General features: G+C 45.6%; 2 protein-coding genes and 1 pseudogene across 5 annotated transcripts; 2 read left to right on the forward strand and 1 right to left on the reverse strand.

Moving 5' to 3' along the window:
• Positions 1-497: 497 nt before the first annotated feature.
• Positions 498-22,239, forward strand: LOC136494484 (lactoylglutathione lyase-like). 2 transcript variants are annotated; one of them, XM_066490648.1, is made up of 8 exons: positions 498-587; positions 688-822; positions 13,509-13,570; positions 20,751-20,811; positions 20,920-20,999; positions 21,091-21,161; positions 21,311-21,400; positions 21,877-22,239. In XM_066490648.1, the coding sequence occupies exons 2-8, from the start codon at positions 724-726 to the stop codon at positions 21,972-21,974; spliced, it is 561 nt and encodes a 186-aa protein (XP_066346745.1). In that variant the 5' UTR covers positions 498-587; positions 688-723; the 3' UTR covers positions 21,975-22,239. The 2 variants fall into 2 exon arrangements, with proteins under 2 accessions (XP_066346745.1, XP_066346746.1); XM_066490649.1 differs by lacking the exons at positions 498-587; positions 688-822 and adding an exon at positions 1,530-1,899.
• Positions 6,007-11,812, reverse strand: LOC136494607 (uncharacterized). 3 transcript variants are annotated; one of them, XM_066490769.1, is made up of 6 exons: positions 10,864-11,812; positions 10,617-10,702; positions 10,292-10,412; positions 10,005-10,181; positions 9,811-9,874; positions 6,007-9,647 (listed from the first exon to the last, which is right to left on the reverse strand). In XM_066490769.1, exon 6 carries the CDS (start codon positions 9,419-9,421, stop codon positions 7,211-7,213), a length of 2,211 nt encoding a protein of 736 aa, XP_066346866.1. In that variant the 5' UTR covers positions 9,422-9,647; positions 9,811-9,874; positions 10,005-10,181; positions 10,292-10,412; positions 10,617-10,702; positions 10,864-11,812; the 3' UTR covers positions 6,007-7,210. The 3 variants fall into 3 exon arrangements, with proteins under 3 accessions (XP_066346866.1, XP_066346865.1, XP_066346864.1); XM_066490768.1 differs by having other exon boundaries at positions 9,811-10,181; positions 10,617-10,664; XM_066490767.1 differs by having other exon boundaries at positions 9,811-10,181.
• Positions 17,516-19,242, forward strand: LOC136493795 (uncharacterized; annotated as a pseudogene).
• Positions 22,240-27,375: the final 5,136 nt, after the last annotated feature.

Consider the following 27,375-nt stretch of genomic DNA (forward strand, 5'->3'; position numbering starts at 1 on the left):
TCTATATCTTTTTTATAATAGGAATATAAATTTTTTAAAAAAACTCTCCAACCATTTTTAATTAGATCTTTAAATATTATTTTTATTTATTTTGAATTTATCGCTATTTATAAAGATGAAGAGTTGGACTGTCTCAAGAGAACACGAAGGAGGATGAATGAAAAGATACAGAAATGATTTTTATTTAAATAGCTCTTGAATTTCAATACATTATAATAATAAAAAGAAAAAATGCCCACAAAATCGAGCATGCCCGAGCCGACCGAAGGATCTAGAAGCCGTACAGATCAACTGACATTCTCTCATTTTGGTTCTGTTCGGCTTACCTGTACTCGACTTGTTCGACTTTTTTTTTTTAAATTGAAACAATATTTTTCTCTTATAATAATTCATTTAAAATAGTATTTTTTAGTCAGTTTCACCTAAAATTCTGCCAGCTGAACGGGGCCATATATAATCCTATTTCCTATATATAAACATAAACCCTGGCGCCCTAGCCATGGCTGGTGCCTCTCTCCTGTCCCCATCCTGCGCGCTCCTCCGCCGCCTTCCCTGCGCGTCGCACATCTCCTGCTCGTTGCACAAAGGTTCCGTGTTCCGTACTGGAGGATTTGGATTGATGATTATGGAGACTTCGCTCAGGTTTCACTCACCATTCCCCGTTGGGATTTTTTCTTGATTTCGCAGAGGTTCGACCGGGTTCGCCGGTTCTCGCCCGCCGCCATGTCGACTTCCTCAGGACCAAAGGAGGCGCCAGCGAATAACCCGGGGCTCCAGACCGAGGTCGACCCCGCCACCAAGGGCTACTTCTTGCAGCAAACGGTAACCCCAGCTTCAGTCCCGTCTATTTCACCGAGGTGTTTATCAAGCACATGTGCGTGCTATTCAGCTCGGATTTCCAGTTTTGGTGCTCGATGTGTGGATTTGACATAAGTAGTCCTGGTGCACTTGATAAGCAGTGGGATGATGCGTCAGTAGTTGTTGTGCTCGATATCCTGTTTGCCCCCCACCCCAATCCAAATTTGCTGCTGCTCATGTTCTGTGGAATACAAAGAAAAATTGTGTAACAGTGCATTTTATACCTATCAAACAATTCGGATATCTCAATTCTGAAGCAGATCCAACTACTTTGTTACAAGCAGTGCCGGTCCTCTGTTTTCACAGACCTGGAGCGAAACTGGCAAGCAGGGCCTCTCAACATAAACATACTAGTAGTAATAATACTTAGTAGATTTTTTACTTAGTAGATTTGTAAGCTTGTTAGAGTTTGGCTTAAGACAAACTAAAAACAACTTACAACGGAGCAAAAACCTGCAACTTAATGTCTTAATGACGAGGAAACGCTCTATGAATCACATAAACATCCTCATACGATTAGGCTCGCTTTGGCCTTTGGCTGTGCCAATCGTGATTTTTTTTTAATTTTTAACACTTTTTGTAAGCTAATTTTAAATCTAACACTGTTTAATTTTTTCCCCCAAAACTAACACTTTTGGCCGTGCCTATTTCCCTGGCGCGGCGAAACGCCTGTGCCGCGCCATGTATGGTGGCGCGGCGAGAGGGATGAAGTGGCGACGACCGAGGCGTTGACCGGTGACGTGGCAGGGTCTGCCGTGTCACCGACCTAGGCGCGGCACTGACGCGCCATGGAGAATGGCGCGGCGAGGCAAAGCTAGGCATGGCCGGAGCATAGGCCTGCCCGCGCGGCCTCGGCATGGCATCTAGGACTGCTCATTGTAGCAGTGACTGTGGGCATCTAGGCATGGCCATTGTGGCTGCCGGCTTTACGGTGGGATGTATAGGGTCATTCTTTCATTTCTACTGTGGCTGCCGGCTTTACAGCTAGTACGGAGTACATCTACAACGACTCCCGGTAGATGCTACTAGATCTGACTACAGGTAAAGGATCTGATTCAGTTGTTTTCGTCCATCCTGTTAACTGATTTTTTCTATGTACTTACAGTGTTTTCTAGCTATATTTACACTGTCTTATTACTAGATTTACAATGATTTTTCTTCAGTGTAATTTATTGAACACGGTGGTGTAATTTGGAGATAATACAAATATATGCCAAAATTTTTAGAAATACTTTCAAATTATTTTTATGATTTGCAGATACCAGAGAAATATATTTCAAATTATTCACAAATTTTTCATAAATTTCAAAACAAATTATCCCAAATTGTGGTGGGACCCACCTCCCCAACCTTATCCCTTCCCTTCCGTCGCCTGCACACTTCCCTTCCCTTCCATCGAATGCGCACGCAAACAGAGTCCGGAGAAGAAGAAGCAACGGTGATCCGGCCTGGGGGCGGCCCTCCTCGTCGGTCTCCTCGTAGCCGGCCGTCGGCTGCTGCCATGGCCGGGGCCGTGAGCTCTGAGGCTGGCTGCACCTGCTGCCTCGCCGGCCCTCGCTGACTGCGCGTGCCTCGCCTGTTCGTCGGCCTCGTCCCTTGCTAGCCGTCCGCGTAAGATCAGATGGCCCAAAAATTAGTTGAATAGAGAGGCCAAATCAACCGGTTGAGGTTTAGCAATTCTGCAGCTAAAATGTTTCAGAAAAATAGTCCATCAACTCGTGCTTTCGCACGGGTTAAAATTTTAGAAGATATAAGTATTAGGTACTGCAATGATGTATCATAGAAAACGTCTAATACTTATATCTTCTAAAATTCTAACCCGTGCGAGAGCACGGGTTGATGGACTAGTTTTCTATGAATTGAAACATTTTAGCTGTAGTCAGATCTAGTAGCATCTACTGGGAGTCGTTGTAGATGTACTCCGTACTAGCTGGTCGACGAGACCCTCGCGTCTAGCCTTTCGCGGGGACCGAGGCTGCCGCCTGCTCGGCAGTCCGATGGACGTCGGAGGGCAGGCCTATGCTCCGGCCTAGATGCCCACCGTCACCGCTACAATGAGCAGGCCTAGATGCCACTTAGCCCCAGCTAGCTCATCAATAAGTTCATTAACTATTGGCATGGGGTGCTTATTCTTTACTATTTGAGCATTCAAATGCCTATAGTCCACAAAAAATCTCCATGTCCCATCTTTCTTTTTTGCAAGCAGAACAGGTGAAGCATAAGGGCTTTGACTTTTGATAATTCCATTCTTCATCATTTCTGCAATTTGCTTTTCAATCTCATCTTTTTGAGCTGGGGAATATTTGTATGGCCTAATGTTGACTGGTGGGGCTTTAGGCAATAACTGAATGTGACGATCAAAAGGTCTCTGGGGAGATATTGAGGTGGGTTCCTGAAATAGATCAGCATAATCATCAAGTAATGACTGAATTTGTTGAGGTAACATTGCAGCCTGCCCTTCATTCAGAGCATGAATTTCCATAGCTGCTGAAGACTGCTGTGCCTGATCACTTTCCCATTTGAATTGTACATAATGCTGGACAGCTTCCCTACTGAATAATCCCTGCAAGGCAACAAAAGTTATAGCAGGGCATTGTGAAATTTGCTGCTTAACCCCATGAAGCTCAATTCTCCTTCCTTGATAGGTGAACCTCATGATCTTGTTAGACCAGTGGACCCACATTGGACTACACTCTTCCAACCAGTCCTCACCCACTATCATATCAAAGCACTTGAGTGGCAAAATGCCCACAGTAGAAATGAAAGAATGACCCTATACATCCCACTGTAAAGCCGGCAGCCACAGTGGCCATGCCTAGATGCCCACAGTCATCGCTACAATGAGCAGGCCTAGATGCCATGCCGAGGCCGCGCGGGCAGGCCTATGCTCCGGCCATGCCTAGCTTTGCCTCGCCGCGCCATTCTCCATGGCGTCAGTGCCGCGCTCAGATCGGTGGCGCGGTAGACCCTGCCGCGTCACCGGTCAGCGCCCCGATCGTTGCCACGACATCCCTCTCGCCGCGTCACCATGCATGGCGCGGCACAGGCGTTTCGCCGAGCCAGGGAAATAGGCGCGGCCAAAAGTGTTAGTTTTGGAAAAAAAAATTAAACAGTGTTAGATTTAAAATTAGTTTACAAAAAGTGTTAAAAATAAAAAAATTTCCAATCGTTGATCTTGCAATAAACACTAGAAACTAGTAGGAACCCCGCGCAACTGTGCGGGGTAGAAGGCATAAGAAAATGTGTCATGAGAAGGCACAAACAATGGTAAGCATACAATGATGAATAATAAGTACTGAGTAGGTAATGGGCCCGACAAATGTCAGGTTTTGGAAGACAATATAGACCTATTTACAGAACATACATATTCGGGCTGACAACGCAATAAAATGTGAGGTTGACATCACAATTGTTCATGTCAGGACATACAATAAATTGGTAGGGCACATGTCAAAGGGGAAACTAATAGAGCAGCAAAGATGCTGTTGATAGTACTTGACATGCCTCTAAATATTCACATGGACAAAGGTTGAACTTTTGCATTTTTATTGAATATGGCATGATCATCTGCTGAAAACAGTTTTGCTACACAAAAGTAAGCTTAAAACTCTGATGTAGGTCTTCAAAAGTAAGAAGGTGATCCTTGCATCCATTTGTCTCCCTTTTCTTTGTCTGCAAAAACACTGCTGCTTTATCACAGAGATGATTGGTGTGTGCAACTTGCATACCTCCCAATTTTCTTGCAGCCCTTGGTGGTAACGGTTTAAATAATTAGATAAATGAATCAAGTGATCATAGCTGCACGCAAGAACAATACAAAGGTTTTGGGCTGTAAATAAATTACTGCATGAATATGATGGCAAGGGGATGAATATTCTTACTGACCATTTGTAGTATTGTATGAAATTCCCATAATGGTAAACAGAGTAATAAAAAGGCATTGAAAGAAGCTAATGATTTGAACCATGCATACAGATTAGTTTTGGTGTTTAGTGCTGTCGTGCTGTGATAGCTGTATTCAACTTTTCATGCTTATGCTTTTTTTTATTATTATTTTGCAATTGTAACGACACTGAGTGGAGAAAACATATTGAGGTAGGAGGTGCTATCAGTTTATTTGTGAACCGTGCATCCCTACTTGAAGGTTGATCTACACCAATTTATCAATAATTTAGCTACTTCTGTCAACTTTGTCATGGCCCATCATTACAGATTCTACACCATTGCCCATATTTTATCTATTGCTTTGATAATGTATCGCATGAACATAATCTGCAGTGCAGTACATCAGATTGTAGTCCCTCAAAAATTGAAAGAGGTAACAATAGAACCTTGTAGAATTGGAATACAGCTAACATTAGAGTACATAAGTAAGAGTAAATGAGGTGATTGGGATTCTAAAGTTTAGTTCAAAGAAAGGAGCCTGATATGATTTGATTAATGAGGGAGAAGTAGTATTACCTGCATTTAGTAAGCAGCTGTTGATATATCACTAAAAATCTCAGTGTTGACAACATTGTGTGTTTGATTTTCATGTTCAGCAGAGTTGTTTTCAATAAGCACACGCAAGTCTGTAGGTGATGTAATTCGTGAGAATGCAACATAAAGTTGCCCATGAGAGAACACCAGGTTTGGTAAGTAGACACCAACTTTGCTAAGTGTCTGTCCTTGACTTTTGTTAATTGTCATCGCAAATGATACATGGACCGGGAACTGCCGCCGTTTTATCTTAAAGGGCCATTTAGGATCAGCAGAGGTGGATATTACTCTTGGAATGTAAGCTTTAGTTCCCTCAGCCTTTCCTGTAATTATTTGAGCTTCGATGATGCGATGTGTGAGTTGTGTCACTATGAACTTTGAGTCTGGTTCCATTGCACAAACCTTTTGAGGGACTGAAATTTCTAAGTAACATTATAGGAACACCAATCTTGAGCTGCAAATGGTGATCCGGAAGGCCACCCATTTTAATGGTGTTGAGGAACTCTTGAGGGTAAAGGGATTCTAGAGTACAATAGCTGGATGTTGGATCTATTAGGAAGTATATATGTGTATTAGGAAGCTTGTTCATTCCTTCCATGTACACTGATTGTATTCCATATATATCAAGCCTGATTGGCTATATAATAGAGGTCACCCCCCCTCATTAGGGGTGAAGTGTTTTCCCATATCCTTTCTACATGGTATCAGAGCTTGGAACTCGTCGACCATGGCAGCATGCCAGTTGGTGTCAGCCAGAGCACTGCGATAGTTTGCCGGAAGCGGAGAGGGCGATGATGGCGAAGCCGTCAAGCCCTGGTAGGACACCCGCGGAATGGCCCCAGTCACAGTCCGAGTGACAGGCCGTGTAGGAGCAGGAGGTGGCGACGATGCCAGGACTACGGGCGCCTGAGGTGCCGTAGGCGCAGGTGGCGGCGGCAGAGGTGTGGGCGCCGGGGCTGCTGGTGCCAAGACCATGGGCGGCGCTGCAGGAGGTGCCGAGGCAGATGCCGCAGCCGCCGGTGGCTGCCTGGTGTAGTGATGAGGCAGGGGCGGCACCAGCGGTCTGGTAGGCGCTGGACGGCCGGTGGAGCCCCCAACTGCAGGAGCAGGGACGACGTCCAAGCGGGCTGGTCCTGCAGTGGAGGAAGAGGGCGGCGTCTCACCCGTAGACGGAGCGCGGTACACTACTGGACCGCGTACCAGAATGGCGGGGTCGTCGTCGGGACCCATATGGCCCTAATCAAGCGCATCCTGCGCTATGTGAAGGGCACACTCTCCTTCGGACTTCACATCGGCACAGGCTCTGTTCAGTCTCTGACTGCCTACTCTGACGCCGACTGGGCTGGCTGCCTGGACTCTCGACGCTCCACCTCCGGCTTCTGCGTCTACCTCGGCGACAACCTAGTGTCTTGGTCCTCCAAGCGCCAGACCACGGTGTCTCGATCCAGTGCTGAGGCGGAGTATCGTGCTGTAGCTCATGCTGTGACCGAATGTTGCTGGCTGTGCCAACTTCTCCAGGAGCTTCATGTCCCGCTTGCTTCGGTCACTGTTGTCTACTGTGATAATGTGAGTGCAGTATACATGACAGCCAATCCGGTACATCATCGGCGCACGAAGCACATCGAGATTGACATCCACTTCGTCCGTGAGAAGGTGGCCTTGGGTGAGGTCCGGGTCCTCCATGTGCCGTCCTCTCACCAGTTCGCGGACATCATGATGAAGGGCCTTCCAACTCCACTGTTCACTGAGTTTCGGTCCAGTCTTTGCGTCCATGATCCTCCCGCTACGACTGCGGGCGGGTATTAGGAAGTAAATATGTGTATTAGGAAGCTTGTTCATTCCTTCCATGTACACTGATTGTATTCCATATATATCAAGCCTGATTGGCTATATAATAGAGGTCACCCCCCCTCATTAGGGGTGAGGTGTTTTCCCATATCCTTTCTACAGGATCATCAATGGAGTCAGAGCTGTAGTATGACAATTCGTCGGTAGTTATCTTACCAATGATTTCTGCATTTATAGCAGCAGCCACCTCATTTGTTGGGGCTAATATTGCTCGTTCGCATAGATAATCTGCTAGTTGTGATGGTTCTGGAGGTGTGCCATACACAAAAGAAATTAAACTCTCAAGTTTCCTTTGGTCAGGTGGTAGTAGGAGGTTGTCCGGAATTTGAACCCATGACGTGTCAGGTTTGTTAGTAGGCATGCTGTCAGGAGTTGTGCCATCACCAATAGAGAGGAGCCATTGAGCGAATTTGTCCAGTTCATTCCTTTCAGATTCTAAGAGTTGTGGGCATTTAAGTCTCATGTTTTCAGTTAAGCTAAGCACTCTACAATTCCACCATAAATAAGATCTGGTGATTGAGGCATCTAAAACTTGTGCTTTTTTGCCCTTTGGGATAATTGGCAGAGTCTGCCTGAAATCACCACCAAGAACAACTGTTATACCACCAAATTGTTTGTATGCTGAGTCATTGTTGATAGACGACATGATATCTCTAAGCGTGCGGTCAAGTGCTTGGAAACAATGTTTGTGGTTGACAGGTGCCTCGTCCCATATAATTAGCGATGTGTGCTGTATCAGCTCAGCCAACTGTGTGTTTTTCTTGATGGCACATACAGAGTGTTCTTGGATGTCTAAAGGCAAGTTGAAACGCGAGTGTGGTGTTCGACCTCCTGGGAGTAACAAAGCTGCTATGCCAGAAGATGCCACTGCTAATGCTATCTTGCCTTTATTTCTGACACTGCTGAGCAAAGTGTTCCATAGAAATGTCTTACCAGTGCCACCATATCCATAAATGAAGAAGGTATACCCAGATCCATTTGAGATTGAATGCTCTATAATATCGTAGATATGCCTCTGCTCTGAATTGAGCTGAGTGATCAGCTGGTTTACTGCAGCGGTGGTATCATTTGAAGCATAGGAAAGCTCCTCCATTATCAATCTATTTATGAGTACCTCGGTAGAACTTTTGTCTGGCTGTGGCAAATTGAAGTGCTCTAGGCTATATCCAGCATCTCTGAGGAGTTCCTGTAGCTCCTGTAGGACATAGGATCTAATGTGTTGCTGTATGATTACATCTGGCGCATCTGGAGCTAGCTGCTTTGCACGGTAGGCCATGTCCTCCCCCATTACCTTTACATATTCTTCAAATAATTTGAGGGGGTCTTTGAGTTCGCAGAAAAGTAGTGAAGTGACAAATAACTGCCTTAGCTGATATGGAAATGCCCAATGTGCTGCATCAGTCATAGCATGGAACCACTCCTGGTCGTCACAGAGTAAACTCAATGCGTCACATGCTGCACGAAATGTCGGGTGCTGCTGTCCAGCGATGGTGCGTATATCAGAATAGCATCGTGATCCTTTGACTATATGCAGCAACATTCGTAGGTAAAATCTCTCTCCTTGATTAGGAGCAACATTAGCTAGGCGTCCAACCTTTGGCCGATTGTTCTGGCGCTCCTTCCAAAATTTCCCATCAGTATGCCATGTCCAGTGTTCAGGGAAATCTACATAAGTGTGTTCTCGAGCAAGTGGGTATTGCTGGTTCGCGTCAAACCATGCTGTTAGCTTGGTTATGAGTTTAGATGGATCCTCAATCACTTGATCCAGATGGTCATCTTCATCAGTGTATAAGACACCATTTTGTAAAGGGAGATGGACAGGAAGTCGTTCTACAGATGGATTTGTGTAGTGTATATCAAACTGGAATATCCGCCACACTGCGTCATTAGGAGTTACACATCTACAGTCCAAGTATTCATTTATTTCATTAAACGTCCCAGTGGTAGCATCTGGATTTCTTCTTTTTCTTTGAATTGTAGCTTTAGCACAGTCAGGACCTTTGTTTGTATACTTAAATAGATATCTCTCCATTCCATTACGGTTGACACTTTCAACATTTATATGTGCCTGATACTTGACCAATAGGTCGACATTATGCGGCACCACAAATGTGTTATCAACCTTAACTCCATTCTTTTCAGCAGTAATACCATTGTCTGGGCGGGCGTAGGTGACATGGCTGTTAGGTAACACCATAATATGTTCACAATTTTTTTGGGGGTAGAACTTGTCCATTTTCCATTAGTCATGCAAGGAGAAGATGTGCGCAGAGGTCCGCAGGGGCCATGAATCATAAACTTTGATACTGCTTCGAAACCTGTAGGGTCAATAGATGGATCCGGCAACAGTGCTGATATGAAGGCATCTATTTGAGCGGCATCAAGAGGCTTATCTTTTTTGAGCCAGAGTATAAGATGGACATGTGGAAGACCTCGCTTTTGAAACTCAATTGTGTAGACAACTGTGGAAAAGAACGGAGACCAAAACTTAGTGTGCCTTAGAGTATGAAGGGTAGTGAATTGCATGTTTGGAAGGTAGGATGCCCTAGGTATAATAGGTAAATAATAGTAAGGTGATGCTGGGGCGATGGGAAAACAAAGATGATAGGACAGCGAGAACAATACCTCCAAGTATGGGCCCAAAAAAATCATACTTTTCGATGTCATCCATCAGAAGTTTAAGCTTCATCTGAAAAAACCGGTCAACAATGTCAGGTCTATCAGAAGCATGCTGTCTTGGTATGAATGATAAGGCATCTTCAATTTCTGGCCATAAAGCATTGCATGTGAAGGTGATGAATAGATCTGGGCATCCAAACCTACGACATATCGCAACACAATCTTGGTAGTTCTGGTAGTAGTAGCGTGGACTTCCTGTGAATGAGCCTGGTAAGATGGGTATTTGTCCTACAGATGAAGCTTCAGTGATGCCCTTCCGAAATCTGGAGGCAATGTACATGAAGCAACACTACTTAGCTGTGCACTGGCACCGCTGGCTGTATCAGAAAGGAAAAGGCAATGAATGATTATGTGCACGCGTACTGAAGGCAACTACTGGAACAACAGTAATAAATCAAATCACCAGGGCTGATGATGACAACATTACCTGTATGTGGCTGATCGACATGAGTAGGTTTGCATTTGTGGCCTCTATCCATAATGGAAGAACCTACAACGCAGGCAGTTGGAGGGCAAAGGACAGTATGATAAACAACCCGTTAGAGTACCTGAATAAATCAATCGTAGGACAAAGTATCAATGTCTGTGGTTTATTACTTTGAAGCAAGCACGTAAGCAAAGTAATGGTGATACCGTAGACACAATCAAACACACAGAGATTTGCAAGCAGAGTATTGACATGAAAGATACCTGCGCACTGGCAATGAAATAAAACTGAAAAAGATTATCTGATCAGAAGCAGCTGTTCTTACCCAAAGATGATGCTGCGGTGCTTGTTGATGTCAATGTTTTGGTCTTCTCTGTATCAATGATCCTGAATGTTAGGAACAATACCAAACTGCACATGCATGGGACATTTGAACAAATAAACAATTTAAATGAAGGGGTACTGGAAGTAAGGAAAGGAAAAATAAGAGACACATAGAATCTGCTCATTTGCATAAAATAAGACTGTACTGTTCAATCCGCATAGACAAAAGGAACGGTAAGCATCCTGACCTTGCCTACAGCAGATAGTGAACACAAAGGCAACCCTTTCTTTTTCCTTGTTTTGGAATTCCATGGTCACCTGAAATGCAAAGCACATGTCAAAAATAGTGGGTTCAGCGTGGGCAGGTCTTTTTTTTTGTTGGTTCGGCATTATATCGAGCACCTAAAATGCACCGGAGCACCTGGAACGCACAACACACGAAGGGAACAGAAAATAGGTCTTGAAGTGTCACCGTCAACAGGAAGGAGGAACAACGCGAAGAAGTCACGACGGAGTCGGCGGCGGAGCGGAGGAGGAAGGGCACTCGTGGTGTACCGGGCTAGCGGAGACGGACGCGAAGAAGTCACGATGGAGTCACCGGTGGAGCGCAGGAGGAAGGGCACTCGCGGTGTACCGGGCCAGCGGAGACGGGGCCAGCCAAGGGATTCTCCTCCGGCGCCGCCTATGCCGCCGGTGTCGCCTGCGTGCGCCGCAGAGGGCTGGACTGGGGAGGGCTCCGGCGACTGGCTACATCGGCCCCGCGACCTGTGCCGGCGTGGGCGTACCGGGCCGTGGATCGCAGGGACGCAGAAGGGAGGTCGTGGTGGCTTCCTTGTGGATGCACAGCGGTGGCGGCGGAAGCGCCCGCGGGGAGGGAGCGGAGGCCGTGAAGATGGAGGGAGCTGATTCTTTTTTTTTTCGGGCTGCTTCCTTTTTTTTTCCCTGGTGGCGATGCTTCTGGAGGCTGCACGGTGCTGCGCGTGGTGTGTACGGACGGTGTCGTAGTGGGAGCGAACTGATGGAGAGAACCGTGAATCTTGTGGCTGGGAATAAGAGGTGACGTGGCTGAAGGATGGATCATTTTTTGATGTACACAAATAAGGGTAATGGATAGATGACTCGTGGATCCCAAATCTCAGTTCTAAAGATTGAAAGATTAAAAGATAGATTATAGTGCAGTAGGACAAGTCGGCAACCAGCACGTATCTACCAGTACAAGCAATATCCGAGTATTGATGGACGGTGCTATGATGTCCTCTGCTCAACTATATAAAATACGTATACAGAACAAATACCTGCTGGCCGCTAATGGGCCCCTTGGCATCAGAGGCCTGGAGCATGTGCCCTTCTCGCCCTGCCCCAGGGCCGGGCCTGCTACAAGGGCTTGTAAGGCAGGGCTCCAGAAGCCCCGTTTTCCTTTTTTTTGGGGGGTCGAACTTGTAGGAGAGCTGGGCATCATTGCATTAACACAATTGCTTTCCATTGTTCTGTTGGAAAAGCAGAAAGAAATTTACAGATTTGATTGGATCATTAAAAGAATATCTGCATGCATGACCAAACATCAAAGAAATTTGCACATATCGGAAAGCACTCATTTTCAGAGAACATAACAAATAAGTTAAGGCAGGACATGAACAAGCTCTTTCAGTCACATAGAGCATGTTTGGTTCTCTTGCTCGCCCTTGCCTAACAAGGTTAGAGGGGAAGGAAGCATCTTTGGATACTCTTGCTCGCCCTCACCTAGCAAGGTTTGCTTGCGTAACCTTTCCAAGATAGGCTAGTGGACAAGGTTGGGCAAGACAACAAATCATCCCCATAGTTGCTTGATCGCACATGAAGAAATTGACAAGCTCCATCTCCATGGTACACTTCTTGAACTTTTATCTGGCCCTTAAAAATCATATCGTAAATCATAGTTTATGGTTGAAAACGTTAGAAGTGCACCTGCCATTTACACATTTCAATGGTCAGATGTAAATAATTTTGTCTGAAACACAACAACAAAGCACCATGGGGGTAGGCTTGTGTGTGAAACACACTCAGAAAGTTTCATGTGCAGTTGTCCTCTGAGTGCTCTTCAGCAAAGCACCATGGCAGAAGTAGTGGGAGTGCAGCACCATACATGTTCAAAGAATAAGATGAGCAGAGGAAACACTCTCACATTCAGAAAACATATATTCAGTTTGTTTGCATTCACAATTTCACAACCTTTTCACTCTTTTTGCATTTATATTTCATGACTGAATCAGCTCAAGCAAGAACATGCTGCAGCTACTGGTTACATGTAAAAACTGGAGTGAAAATCATAATGTAGTACCATGTCATTGCTAGAAGGGTAGGCCTGGTGCAGTGGTAGAAGCTCTCCACTTGTGTCCTCGAGGATCTAGGTTAGGTCCAGCTTTCCTTGCAAAATAAATCCAGGGTAAGACTGCCTAGAAATCCCCTTCCCTAAACCCTACCTTGTGTGAGAGCTTTCAGCAGCTTGTACGCCCTTTTTTGAACATGTCATTATTAGCATGCACTGTGAGCATGACAAGTAGCAGACATCACATAGTCCACAGAAAAATTAAGTGCCAGACATTACAAATAACTAAGCACATGTATGCAAAATCCTGTGGGCACTGGCAAAATCATCATCGTTCTATATACATGGATATCGATTTCTGCAAGGAATCGGTGCTTAGGAATGCTACTAAATGGGCCCCTAAATCTCAAAATTTGGTTCTAAATATTTGATGGGCTTGTATTGCTACTATTCCTGTTTATTTGCTAAACTAAAATCGTTCCATGGTTTTGGAATTAACCATTGGTGGGCCAGCTTATTACCATAATAATTTCTGCTGTTGTACTTGCGGAGGTAATGATCACGAAAATTTCTGCTGTTTTGTTTCAGATGTTACGTGTGAAGGACCCAAAAGTGAGCCTTGACTTCTACTCACGTGTGATGGGCATGTCGTGAGTTTTATTTCTTTCTCTTCCTCCAAATAATGTACCCATGCTGAGAAAAACAATAACAGCTCATATCTGTTCTTGTCAATAGTTACGTTCCGTAAATGTGTGGATGTTCTTAAGAGAAGTCATGCGCTGGATCCCCCCCTGGACAATTAAGCTCTGGTCGAAAATATGGAAAAAAATTCACTGTCCACATCTTTTGAATTGCCCTTAATGTGTTAAAAGCGGCCTGCCTAGTTGCCTGTTGTGTTGATGATGAATGCCAAACTTTCCTGCCCCATACATGCAGGATACTACTTGCATTTTTGTTTATTTGCTTTCTGGGTAATGTCAGCAAATCATTTGATGTTATCTTTTAGTAATATAAGAAAAAGCTGTAGTCCAAAAGCTGATGTGATGTCATGAACCTTGTTTGTGATGGGTTAATAAAGCGCAGACTGCAGAAACAATAAAGAGGCCATACATAATGGCTTGAAGGAAGCTGAAATGGAGAGTGAATAGATCTAGATTTTTGGGGTTGGTGTGATTATGTTTGTTTCATGCCCTGTTTCATTTGTACTTAATTCTGAACAGCATGTTGCCTCTCCTGATATACACAAGTGCTAGCTATTTCATCTTGTCGAAGCTAATTGTTAGACACCAACCACAAAAGATAGGATGTAATAAATGGTAATTGTCAAGTGAATGCTGCAGGCAGCCAGTTTTACTTTTCGTTGCTGCCGCCTTGCATGCTTTTTGGTAGTTATTACTAGTCTCTTCCTCATATTTGATAATATTGAATTATTCAAATCAGTAAAATGAATTAAATGCAAAATGCAATTAAGGCCCTGTTTGGTTCCGCTCATACGCTCGTTCGCGACGGGAGAAGCAGGATAATCCCGCCAAACGGCTCGCGACGGTCTCCATCGCAAACGCGGCGTTCGCGTTCGATTTCCTCCCCGCAACGGCGATTGGAAAAGCGACCGAAGGGCTGCGATTTGGAAAACGCGAGCCGCGTTCCCGAGCGCTCGCACTCCCTCCCGGGCGGATCCGCCTGCTCGCTTCCACTCCGTACCCAAATCCGCCTGAAACCCTCGATCCATGGCGTCGCGTGCTCTCCCGGTCCTTCCCTGCCTGGATGCCATGGCGCCGGAGTGGCCGCCGCCGTCACTCGTCAGCGAGCTCCTCGAGGAGATCTTCCTTCGCGTCGCCTCCCCTGTGGACCTCGCCCGCGCCTCCGCCACGTGCGTTTCCTTCCGCCGCCTCATCAGCAACCCGACGACGCCCGCCCGCAGCTCCGTCGGCGGATCCGCCCGCCCGTAGCTCCGCCGACGGATCTACCCGCTCGCTTCTCCGCCTACCGCCCGCAGCTTCGCCGCCCCGCCCGCCCGTAGCTCCGCCGGCCGCCGGAGCTCCCCCCCCTCGTCGGGAGCTCCTCCCCGGAGCCCGCAGCCGTAGCTTCTCCCCCACGACGAAGGACCTAGATGTAAATAGAAACTTCTATTTGGGTCCAGTTGTAAGGCTGTAGACTCACAAGAATAGTAGTAAACAGTGCTACATAGTTTGAGAAAAGTCAGGGTTCCTAGTGCAAAATGTCCATCCCAAAATAATCGAGCCAGCCAAACGCTCAGCTTAGATTTTACGTATCGCGACTTATCAGAAAATCCTACTCAGCTTATAAGCGAGACTCAGAGAGGCAAAATTAACTATAACTTTTATTGGAGTGGCAGTGGCAGCTTTACTCCTTCAGTTTGGTGCAGCCACGAAATCTCTGGTGCCTAAATTATCTCTAGCACATCACTGAACCACTTATATGAACATGAGCTGAAGACACTCCAAACTTAGCAATTTCGTGAGCAAAATAATTAGAAGTGAATAAACAATAAAACTTCTCCACAACAACAACAACAACAAAGCCTTTAAGTCCCAAACAAGTTGGGGTAGGCTAGAGTTGAAACCCAATAGAAGCAATCAAGGTTCAGGCATGTGAATAGCTGTCTTCCAAGCACTCCTATCTAAGGCTAAGTCTTTGGGTATATTCCATCCTTTCAAGTCTCCTTTTATTGCCTCTACCCAAGTCAACTTCGGTCTTCCTCTGCCTCTCTTCACGTTACTATCCTGACTTAGGATTCTACTACGCACCGGTGCATCTGGAGGTATCCGTTGCACATGTCCAAACCATCTCAGCCGGTGCTGGACAAGCTTTTCTTCAATTGGCGCTACCCCTACTCTCTCACGTATATCATCGTTCCGAACTTGATCCCTTCTTGTATGACCGCAAATCCAACGCAACATACGCATTTCCGCGACACTTAGCTGTTGAATATGTCGTCTTTTCGTAGGCCAACATTCTGCACCATACAACATAGCAGGTCTAATCGCCGTCTTATAAAACTTGCCTTTTAGCTTCTGTGGTACCCTTTTGTCACATAGGACACCAGATGCTTGCCGCCACTTCATCCACCCTGCTTTGATTCTATGGCTAACATCTTCATCAATATCCCCGTCCCTCTGTAGCATTGATCCTAAATATCGAAAGGTATCCTTCCTAGGCACTACTTGACCTTCCAAACTAACATCTTCCTCCTCCCGAGTAGCCGTGCCGAAATCACATCTCATATACTCAGTTTTAGTTCTACTAAGTCTAAACCCTTTGGACTCCAAAGTCTCCCGCCATAACTCCAGTTTCTGATTCACTCCTGTCCGGCTTTCATCAACTAGCACTACATCGTCCGTGAAAAGCATACACCAAGGGATGTCCCCTTGTATGTCCCTTGTGACCTCATCCATCACTAAAGCAAACAAATAAGAGCTCAAAGCTGACCCTTGATGTAGTCCTATCCTAATCGGGAAGTCATCCGTGTCTCCATCACTTGTTCGAACTCTAGTCACAACATTGTTGTACATGTCCTTAATGAGCCCGACGTACTTCGTTGGGACTTTATGTTTGTCCAAAGCCCACCACATAACATTCCTTGGTATTTTATCATAAGCCTTCTCCAAGTCAATAAAAACCATGTGTAGGTCCTTCTTCTTCTCCCTATACCGCTCCATAACTTGTCTTATTAAGAAAATGGCTTCTATGGTTGACCTTTCGGGCATGAAACTAAATTGGTTCATAGAGACCCGCGTTATTGCTCTTAAGCGATGCTCGATAACTCTCTCCCATAGCTTCATAGTATGGCTCATCAACTTAATTTCCCGGTAATTTGTACAACTTTGAATATCCCCTTTATTCTTGTAGATCGGTACCAATATACTTCTCCTCCACTCATCAGGCATCTTGTTCGATCGAAAAATATGGTTGAACAGCTTGGTTAACCATACTACAGCTATGTCCCCGAGGCATCTCCACACCTCGATTGGGATACCATCCGGTCCCATCGCCTTACCTCCTTTCATCCTTTTCAACGCCTCTCTGACCTCAGATTCTTGGATTCTCCGCACAAAGCGCCTATTGGTGTCATCAAAAGAGTCATCCAACTGAAAGGTTGTGTCCATATTCTCACCATTGAACAATTTGTCAAAATACTCTTGCCATCGATGTCGGATCTCATTCTCCTTTACCAAGAGATGCTCCCTTTCATCCTTAATGCACTTAACTTGGTTGAAATCCTGTGTCTTTCTCTCACGAACCCTAGCCATCTTATAAATGTCCTTCTCTCCTTCCTTCGTAGTCAAATGTTGTAAAGATCCTCGTACGCTCTACCCTTTGCCACACTTACAGCTCGCTTTGCAGTCTTCTTTGCCACCTTATACTTCTAAACAATAAAACTTCTCCATTTTGAGAATTTTAGGCTTTTAGCAACTGAGGTAGCTGCATTCTGTGAATTGATTCTAGCACACTGTTTGTTTTAGCTTTGGTTTCTCGTGGCAGAGTTTAGGATCACATTTGAAACAAATAGGCCATATATTTATATTAGATCTACACCTAAACATTTGTTTCCTATAACTGTAAGAAAATGAGACCTGTGTTGATTTCTCAAAGGGTGATTGTTATTGTTTTCCTGATTATGCGAGATTCCTCAACATGTTGTATTATCAACTGTAGTGTTTTGTATTGGATAAGGCTGTCTCCAACAGCGCAAACCTAAACATACGACCCATCGTATGAATTGAGTCCGGCACAGTAAAAAAGTCACCCACCCAAATCTTCTCTTCTCCAACAGCCAACCCAAAGGGTCAGCTCCGCCCATCTCTGCTCCACCTCCATTCTCCTCTCTCTCCTCATCTCTGCTCTGCTCCACACCGCCGCCGCCGCCCTGCTCTGCAGCTCCGCCCGAGGCCGAGCGCCGCGCTCGCCTCTGCCTGATGGAGCCGCGAGCGGCCAAGCACCCTCGCCGGCGTCCTGCTTTGCTCTCCCTCTACCTCCTCTTCTCTGCTTCCTGCTCCGCCACTACTGCTCACCCCCCGTGCTTCTTCCTCGCTGGAGCCAAAGCCACTACCGCCCTTCCGTCGTCGTCGTTTGGGACGCGGGCGTCGCGGCTGCTGCGGCTGGCGGTGCTGTGGGCGCGGAAGGGCGGCGCGGCGCACACGCACAACCTGCGCCTCCTCCGCACGCTCCGCCGCCACGGCCACGGCCTCGCCGGCCTGGGCGGCGCGCGGCGACCGGGACCGGCTCCGGCACGGCGAGCGCGAGTACTCCATCGACGAGACGCCGGCGTTCCGGTTCCGCACCCCGTCCGCGCGCATGCTCCGCCTCATCCCCTGCAACGTCCGACGAGCTTCTCCTCCTGTCGTCGATTTGGGTCGAGGAGAGAGATACGCATTTTTGAGTGCCCTCTCACCTCCGATGCAAAATTGGTCTTCCCATTGCCTACTCTGTTGGAGGCCGTTTCTTCGATGTGAAATAGGCATTTTGGGGATGCGTCGCGTGATGCATAGCCTGCTGGAGACAGTCTAACAATGTTTTTAAGGCGGTAAGGCGAGGCGTGGCGAGTGACTACCGCCTTACACTTAAGCGACTAAATCGTGAGGCGAGGCGACGCCTTACGAATTTAAGAAAAACTTAAAACAGCAACTTAGAGCAGTAGATGATGAAGAAAAAAGAAAAGGAAAAAAGGAAAAAGAAAAGAGGAGTAAGAAGTGGGCTGGCCCAGCCCACCAGGCGGCCCATGTGCCCGTCCCCCTCCTGGCGTGGCTTATCCTAATCCCCTCCAGGGCTTTCTCTCGTTCTCCACCACTCATTCCGCCTCCATTCATCCCTCCGCGGCGCCGCTTCCCTCTGCTGCTCTGCCATCTCCGTTCGTCTCTCCGCTGCTCTGCTCCCCTCCCTCGCTGCTCCCCTTCTAGATCTACAGCTGGCACCGTCCCCTTCCAGATCGAGCAGACGGCGGCGAGGAGATGGCGGAATCGAGCGGATGGTGGCGAGGAGACGGCAGAATCGAGCAGTCAGCGGCGAGGAGAAGGCAGAATCAAGCGGAATCGACGCGGAGACGGCGGAATCGAGGGGAGTACTTATGTAATTGACAGATTACTTACTGACTCAAATGTGCTCCAACATTGGTTAACACAAGTTCCTTCTGAGGCGAGTCGTCCGCCAAGTCGTCCTGCCTGTAGCGCCTTGCCGATTAGGCGACGCCAAAGCGACGCCTTAAAAACATTGTTGGATAATTTCGCACCAGTACGTTGAACGAGTCAATTATTTTCTGCAAATTTTCTGTATTCTAATTGAAGGCAAGAAAGATGAAAATTGACCTACCTGCATTGATATTTTTATTGCCATTAAATGTTTGTTTAGATAGAGGGGGCTAAGGATTTATGGTTTCCCCTTGGATTGAATAGAATAATAAACTATTTTCTTAGAAATCAAGGCTATTTGATCAGATCCATGCAGTAAACCCAAACAAGCCATAAGGTCCACTTTAGATAGGGGTCATTATGGATTCAAATCCTTAGGATTTTATCCAAAAGTTATTAGGGCATTCACTTTCCAAATGGGTCCTGACAATGTGACTCATGTGAAAATTCTGAAGTCTGAACAAATGAGATAAGCTTATCTGCAGAACCTTTATCAGAGCACTGCTCTTTCATTGAGATGGGAGCCTCACAGTTGGATTGATTTTTGCAGTTGTGTGTTGCTGGTAGAAAATTATTCAAAAGTTCATCGAGAAGGAACCGGAAAAGACACCTACAGTAACTCTACATAGTTTTTTTCCCCCTCGAACATGTAGGAGAGCCGCATATCATTATATTAAGAAGAAAAAATAGGGCAAGAAACCGTACAAAAAAACCTTTCTCTCTCTCTCTCACACACACCACTAGGTTCTTATATAAACAAACGCGCCCTTAGCGAAAATTGAAGACGACCACAACCAGAATTAATATACATTCAGCCCCCGGGCAAGGGGGTGATTGATACTTTGTGGCCCAGCCATACTCCAAAAAGGAAGCTCCTCACTAGCGAGCAACAGTGCTCTAGCTAGGCTAGGTGGTTTACCATCAAACACAGCGATTGTGAAGATTCCACAAAGTCTAGGCCCCTAAGATGATGGAGCTGAGGCCTTTATTTAAATGATCATCCACCACACTTGAGCTTCTGCCCCACCAATCATCAAAGTCAATCTCATCAGAGTGGGGAGTGAGACTTTGCAAGCCAACCCGGCGCAGAAGGAAGAACCAAAATTCTCGTGCAAAGACGCGAGTCAACAGCAGGTGTTTAATATTTTCTTCCTCTTCGTCACAGAGGGGGCAACAGGCTGGATGTGACAACCCTTTTCGTGCTAACCGATCAGTTGTTGAGCACCTTTCATGTACCACCAGCCACATGAAAGAAAAACAAGGGCTGAAAAGCACAGTACCCTGAAACAGGCTTTTGTAGGTGGGCTTTGCTGAACATTGCCCATCAGGCCATCACAATCCTGTTGTAGTACCACTTCGGAGATGAGATCCCAAAGGTTCTGTCCAGCACCTCTGGTTGTAACTCTACATAGTCACATCTGGCTCTGTAAACAGCTGCAAGCAATACATTCATGTGCTATCTACTTAGTCAAGCGATTTACACAGGCTAGTACGATTGCTTTTGATGCTGAACACACTTGAGAAAAGTTGAAGTTTTTGTGGCTCCAGATTCCTGTTGATACCCTTGCTAATTTGTTACTACTATTGTCACCACCACCGAAACAAGTTGTTTGGTCATTGTTTTGTGTTCGGGGTCAAAAGATTTTCTAGGTATATGTCTTATGATGTGCACTTTCTTCTCCAGGTTGCTGAAAAGGTTGGATTTTGAAGAGATGAAATTCAGTTTGTATTTTCTTGGTTACGAGGTATAAGTTTCTATGGACTTGTGAAACTATGCATCACCTGAAAATAGAATTTACACAATCCTGATTCTTAAGTATTTATGTAAATTTAATAATACTGTGTGCTTGTAGGATGTGACCTCAGCCCCTGACGATCATATCAAGCGGACTGAATGGACCTTTAGGCAAAAAGCTACTCTTGAGCTCACCCAGTACGTCTTGTTACCCTGTATCTTTGTGAGATGCCCTTCTTTAATAGCTTGAATGGTCACCAGCAAATTAATTAACACTTGGTATCTGTAGCAACTGGGGCACGGAAAATGACTCTGAATTCAAAGGTTACCATAATGGGAACTCAGACCCTCGTGGTTTTGGTATGTGCTTTGACCATCCATGTTCAATTGAAATGACTGACAGTTGCTGTTTCTGAAATCATAGGCATAGTTTCGGTGCTCTAAGATATATATAATTGTGAATCACATAGTGCTCTAACACTTGTATTTGCTCACTTTTGTTCATTCAGGTCATATAGGAGTAACTGTGGATGATGTCCACAAGGCATGTGAACGCTTTGAACGTCTTGGGGTTGAGTTTGTGAAGAAACCTGATGATGGTAAGTGATTTTGCTTTGTAGTGTTACTCAAACAAGAAAAATAAATAGTTAAATGCTTCTTTCTGTAAGATTTGCAGGGTTATGGTGTAACTGAGCATATGACTAGTACTGATGTACAATAGGGATTGCCCAAAATATTGACCCGTGGTGTTTATTTGAGTCATAGCTTCACTCTTGCAGTATACAAACTTTGTATTTGTGCTTACCAACCTCTGCCTACTCTACAAGAAAAATGAGAAGTGGCCAGTTCAGCAGTTTATGTTAGTATGGTGAAGCCTATGGTTGCATAGGACCAATTTGCTGATCTACACATTGAAAACTCTGCTTTCTTAAAATCATGAAGAAGGACATGCTCTTTGGCTTATGGTTGATAATGTCACCTGCGTATTACCTTCAATCTAGTCATGATACCCCATTTACATTCTTATCTCTGTAGCACATAGCCCTGCGATTTGACAGATGGCCTTTGGCTGCAGGAAAAATCAAAGGCATCGCCTTCATCAAAGATCCTGACGGTTACTGGATCGAAATCTTTGACCACACCATTGGGATGGTGACTTCTTCAGCATCATGAAGTGCTGTTCTTCACAAATTTAGGAGGCTTTGTGTCCAGATTCTTTATACCTGTCGTTATGAACTATAGTTGATTCCTTGTATGGTGCACAAGAACATACACTCTGGTGGGCATAGGAACTGCTTTTGATATGGGTGTCTGGAGTCTGGACTCGGATTAAGGGCTAGAATCTGCTTACTCCTTGTATCTTGTTGCAATAATAATATGCGAACTATGTTGAGGAATGAACAGTAGCGTTGGAAATAAAATAGGTTCGGATAAAGAATTCAAGTTTTTGTTGTTTGTTTGCATATAGGCAGCCGTGAAATGTTGGATAAATGCAAACAGGTGGTAAGGAACTTGTTAGCAGTTGTTCTGTTGGGGACGTTAGCCAAAGCTGCGCTGGGTCACACGTTGGCTAATTTAGTCACTGGATGATTTACATGAGACAATTACCGATTTTTCTAACTTGTGAGAAGGATAAATTTCTGTTGGGAGTTTGGGACACATCACTGGGTAAACCTCAACAAATTATCCTGGCACACACTACGCGACATAGTAGTTCATTTATCTGGATGCAACATAGGCCCTGTTTGTTTCCGCTTCTCCCAGACACGCTTGGATTATAATCTAAACGAAGATTTTCTCGCTTTTCGCTTTTCGCTTCTCGTAGTTCAAATCTCTGAAGCGGCTTACCACATAAGCGAGAATCGGTGGAAATAAGCAAAGCGTTTGGCGGGATTCTCGCTTATTTCCACTGATAAGCCGCTTATAAGCGGAAACAAACAGGGCCATAATCCATGGACACACTTGTACCAAAGTTATGTGCACTGGCCAAGGCCTAGGCAGTAGGCACTCAATGAAAAATGACAACCTAAGACTGTCTCCAATAGATGATACATATGTGCACTCAAACCCAAAATAGGTAGCAGGAGACCTAAATCAGTCTTTAATAGAGTGCCTATACGGGAGACTCATTTTGGTTGTCTGAAAGGCATAACCCAAATATGTATCATCTTTTTTGCAGAAATGATTGTCTTTTGGGTTCTGTTGTTGGAGAAGACGTCGAATGGGTATCGAACCTTTTGGCTATAACGCTACTCAAACGTTAAATGGGTCTTGTATTGGATGTTGTTGTTGGAGATAGTCTAAGAAGAGGTAACAATTCCAAAAGCTATTACATTTAGTCATGAATTCCACATACGACATTTTGAACTTAGTACTATGTTTCAAATTATAAAACGTTTTGTCTTTTTAGGTACGTAGTTTTTGTTATACACATAGTAAAAACAATGTATCCAGAAAAACCATCTTATAATCTGGAACATAAAGAGTAGTTCTGATCTGCGCAAATGATATAACCAATTCCTAGCATGATAATGACGCTGCAAGCAAGTGAGCCCATTGCCAGGAGACTGGGAACAAGAAACAATTGGGCTGGAGACCGGGAACAAGAAACAATTGGGCTGAATCTGCTGCAAAACTAGATGAGTGTAACAAAGCAATACACATTTCACAGTGGTTGTGGTCAACTGGTGGCAATGCCTGCGATCGAACTTTGACAGGGAACTCAGGGTCTTTTTGATTCAGCGGTGAGTTGTAAAAAATTATTGTCAGCTACGAGCTATGTAAAAGCTACTGTAAGTCATGTGCTATGAAAAAAGAGAATTTCTTATTTGGCCCTGGTTTAAAGTTGTCTTTCTTTCTTGGTCCTCAAACAAAATTTCTTACCTATTTGGCCTCACTCAAAGTTTCGTTTTCCAATCTGGCCTTACCGTCAAATCCCGCCTCTAACACTGTTAAGTGGCACATGAAATAACCAAACTGCCCCTGAGACATTATGAGAAACCAAAGGTCACCCTGGCAGCATAACAACATAATTTTGAACACCTTGAATCCAATTTTCATAACACAAATTTTTATGTTATGAAAATTGGATTCAAAGTGCTCAAAATTATGTTGTTATGCTGCCTGGGTGACCTTTGGTTTCTCATAATGTTTCAGGGCCAGTTTGGTCATTTCATGTGCCACATAACGGTGTTAGAGGCTGGAGATGACGGTAAGGCCAGATTGAAAAACGAAACTTCAAGTGAGGCCAAATAGGTAAGGAATTTTGTTGCAGGGCCAAGGAAAAAAGACAATTTTAAACCAGGGCCAAATAAGAAATTGCCCCATGAAAAAACTGTAAGATGTCGAGTTAAAACAACTGTGAAATTGAGAATTAAAGGCTCAAAGCACCATGCTCAAGAGAAATGCTGACATTTTTGGATGAAATTTGATCAATGTATGTTCAAACTGTATATACTGTCAATAACACTGCAGCAAGATGAGGCACAATTTTCCTAGGATCAAAGCCTAAATTACAAGGTTTCAAATAGCGGATATCTAGAAGCTACAAAAATACGCAAAAAGCTTTTCATTAGGAAGTTTATAGAAAATATGAAAAATTCTTAATTATATGAACTATAAAACATGGAAATATGAACATGTCTAAATGTCTATTATTTTATAATCATTCAATCGATTAACATTTCATAACTGTCGGGTTTATAAACCCGGGGTCCCTAATATGCCTATTTTCCAGCAAAAGCTCGGCCCAGCAGACGACGTTGCGAACAACGTGCAACTCCTGGGCCGGCCCAAGTGCCTAACGACAGGCCGGAAGAGCGATCCAGTCTCCGACCGGAAGGCCTGGCCAAGAAGGGACGGTGCTCGCTTCCGACTCCGACCCGCTTCTCCGACCGAAAGGCCTGGCCAGGAAGGGACAGTGCTCGCTTCCGACTCCAGCCCGCTTCTCCGACTGGAAGGCCTGGCCAGGGAGGGCGACGCTCGCCTCCGACTCCGACCCGCTTCTCCGACCGGAAGGCCTGGCCAGGGAGGGCGACGCTCGCTTCCGACTTCGACCCGCTTCTCCGACTGGAAGGCCTGGCTAAGAAGGGACAGTGCTCGCTTCTGACTCCGACCCGCTTCTCCGATCGGGAATATACCGAACCTCTGCTTACAGCTCTTCTCTGACCGGGAGGCCGGAGCCGACTGGGGAACAACCGACCGGGGACGCCAGCTTGGTAAAGACCTAGGAAATGGACATAGCAAGTAAGGCGGGGTGCTCAAGTCAACCGTAACACCGAGGACCGTACCCTGCACGCCTACAGGACAGTACTGTCAGGTCATGTTAGAAGGATACTTTATAACATTCTAGATATGTCAGAACACGAACAGTGTTGTGGACGCCGACGTTTGTCCTACAGTATGGTAGGCGCTGACATTTGCCATATCAGAAGAACATGATGGAACCAACCACATACATCAGGGCGCCAATAGTATTGTAGGCGCCGACAAACCGTCTCGTACCCGACAGCGTGGGCAACAAGACTAGGTAGCACACACTCCCTCTCTCTCACTTGTAAGGTCATCACCTTCATCTATAAAAGGGAATGCGCTCTCTTCTAAAAGGGGAGGATTCGGATGACAAATGATTCGAAGGATTCGGACAACCAACAAAGGATCGATCCAACAAACAACAGACAACAGACGGATCATTCCGACTCACTCTCTGCTAGCTTTAGATATTCTAAAGCTACACAAAGCATACGTTACAATACTTTGCGCACGTAGGAGCTCCCATCACTCTTGGCCCTTTGGCCTGGAGTCCGACCGGACCTCTGATACCTCCATCTTACTCTATCTCGTTTGTAACCCCACAACAAACTTCAAGCACCTAGGCTCAGGAATAAAGTTATCGACCAACTCAAACTAGACATAGGACACGTTGCTTGAACCAGTATAAACCCTATATCATTGAGTGTTAGGCCACATCCAATCACAACATACGGCAAAACGACAAATATTTACTAGTTGGTCACTTTTCGCACCGATAGTTGGCGCCGTCTGTGGGGAAGACGCCGTATGTTCACACCTTTGATCATCGGATGGCCCACCTTTCCGCCATCTTTGGTATGGTGGGTGAAAGGTCCTAATATGGTTAGAGGGGGGGGGGGGTGAATAGCCTATTTAAAAATCTACAAATCAACTAGAGCAATTTGATTAGTATGACAAATAGCGAAATGCAAACTTGCTCTAGCTCTACAAGGGTTGCAAGCCACCTATCCAACAATTCTAGTTGCAATGATTATTAGGCACACAACTTGCAATGTTACTACTCACTAAGAGCTCTCAATCTTGCTACTCTAAAGAGCTCCACTAGATGAACTTAAAATAACAAAGCAAGCTCTCAATTATAATTACACTAAAGAGCTTGCCACAACTAGTTTACAAGAATATAAATGAGTGAGAATAGTGATTATACCACTGTGTAGAGGAGTGAACCAATCACAAGATGAATACTAAATCAATCACTGGGAGAATACCAAAGGGCAAGAGACAACCAATTTTTCTCTCGAGGTTCACGTGCTTGCCGGTAGGCTAGTCCCCGTTGTGTCGACCAATACTTGGTGGTTCGGCGGCTAAGAAGTGTTGCACGAACCTCGTCCACACAATTGGACACCACAAGAACCTACCCACAAGTGAGGTAACTCAATGACACAAGCAATCCACTAGAGTTACCTTTTGGCTCTCTGTCGGGGAAGGCACAAGACCCCTCACAATCACCACAATCGGAGCCAGAGACAATCACCAACCTCCGCTCAACGATCCTCGCTGCTCCAAGCCATCTAGGTGGCGGCAACCACCAAGAGTAACAAGTGAATCCCGCAGTGAAACACGAATACCAAGTGCCCCTAGATGCAATCACTCAAGCAATGCACTTGGATTCTCTCCCAATCTCACAATGATGATGAATCAATGATGGAGATGAGTGGGAGGGCTTTGGCTAAGCTCACAAGGTTGCTATGTCAATGCAAAATGGCCAAGAGAGAGAGCTTGAACCGGCCATGGGGCTTAAATAGAAGCCCCCACAAAATAGAGCCATTGTACCCATTCACTGGGCACAACTCGGGGTGACCGGACGCTCTGGTCATGTTGACCGGACATTGGATCCAGCGTCCGGTCGCCCGATGACAGCCACGTGTAACACTGCGTTCAACCGAAGCCGCCTGATCTCAACGGTCATGACATGACCGGACGCTTCGGCACAAGTGACCGAACGCTGAACCCCCAGTGTCCGGTCATTTCCAATAAGCTCCCAGAGACGACAAACCTTGACCGGACATTGACAGCGTCCGGTCAGTCCCCTTGATCTTGGTACTGCCATGTCAGCTCTGACTGGACGCCGCCTTCTAGCGTCCGGTCAGTCCGAGACCCAACGTCTGGTCAAATGACCGACGCCAGGTCTATGTTGCCACGCCTGACCGGACGCACTGGTTCCCCTAAGACCAGCGTCTGGTCACTTTGTGAATGAGCGAGACTGACCCTTTTTCATCTCTATCTCCTTCACCCTTGCTCAAATGTGCCAACCATCAAGTGT

This window comes from Miscanthus floridulus, chromosome 11 (assembly GCF_019320115.1).
Source record: "Miscanthus floridulus cultivar M001 chromosome 11, ASM1932011v1, whole genome shotgun sequence".
In the NCBI taxonomy this organism is placed as follows: domain Eukaryota; kingdom Viridiplantae; phylum Streptophyta; class Magnoliopsida; order Poales; family Poaceae; genus Miscanthus; species Miscanthus floridulus.

Coding starts and splice junctions, on each gene's coding strand:
- LOC136494484 (XM_066490648.1), top strand. CDS start 724: ATGTCGACTTCCTCAGGACCAAAGGAGGCGCCAGCGAATAACCCGGGG. Junction 13,571..20,750: donor TCACGTGTGATGGGCATGTC/GTGAGTTTTATT, acceptor TTTCTTCTCCAG/GTTGCTGAAAAGGTTGGATT. Junction 21,401..21,876: donor TGTGAAGAAACCTGATGATG/GTAAGTGATTTT, acceptor CTTTGGCTGCAG/GAAAAATCAAAGGCATCGCC.
- LOC136494607 (XM_066490768.1), bottom strand. CDS start 9,421: ATGGACAAGTTCTACCCCCAAAAAAATTGTGAACATATTATGGTGTTA.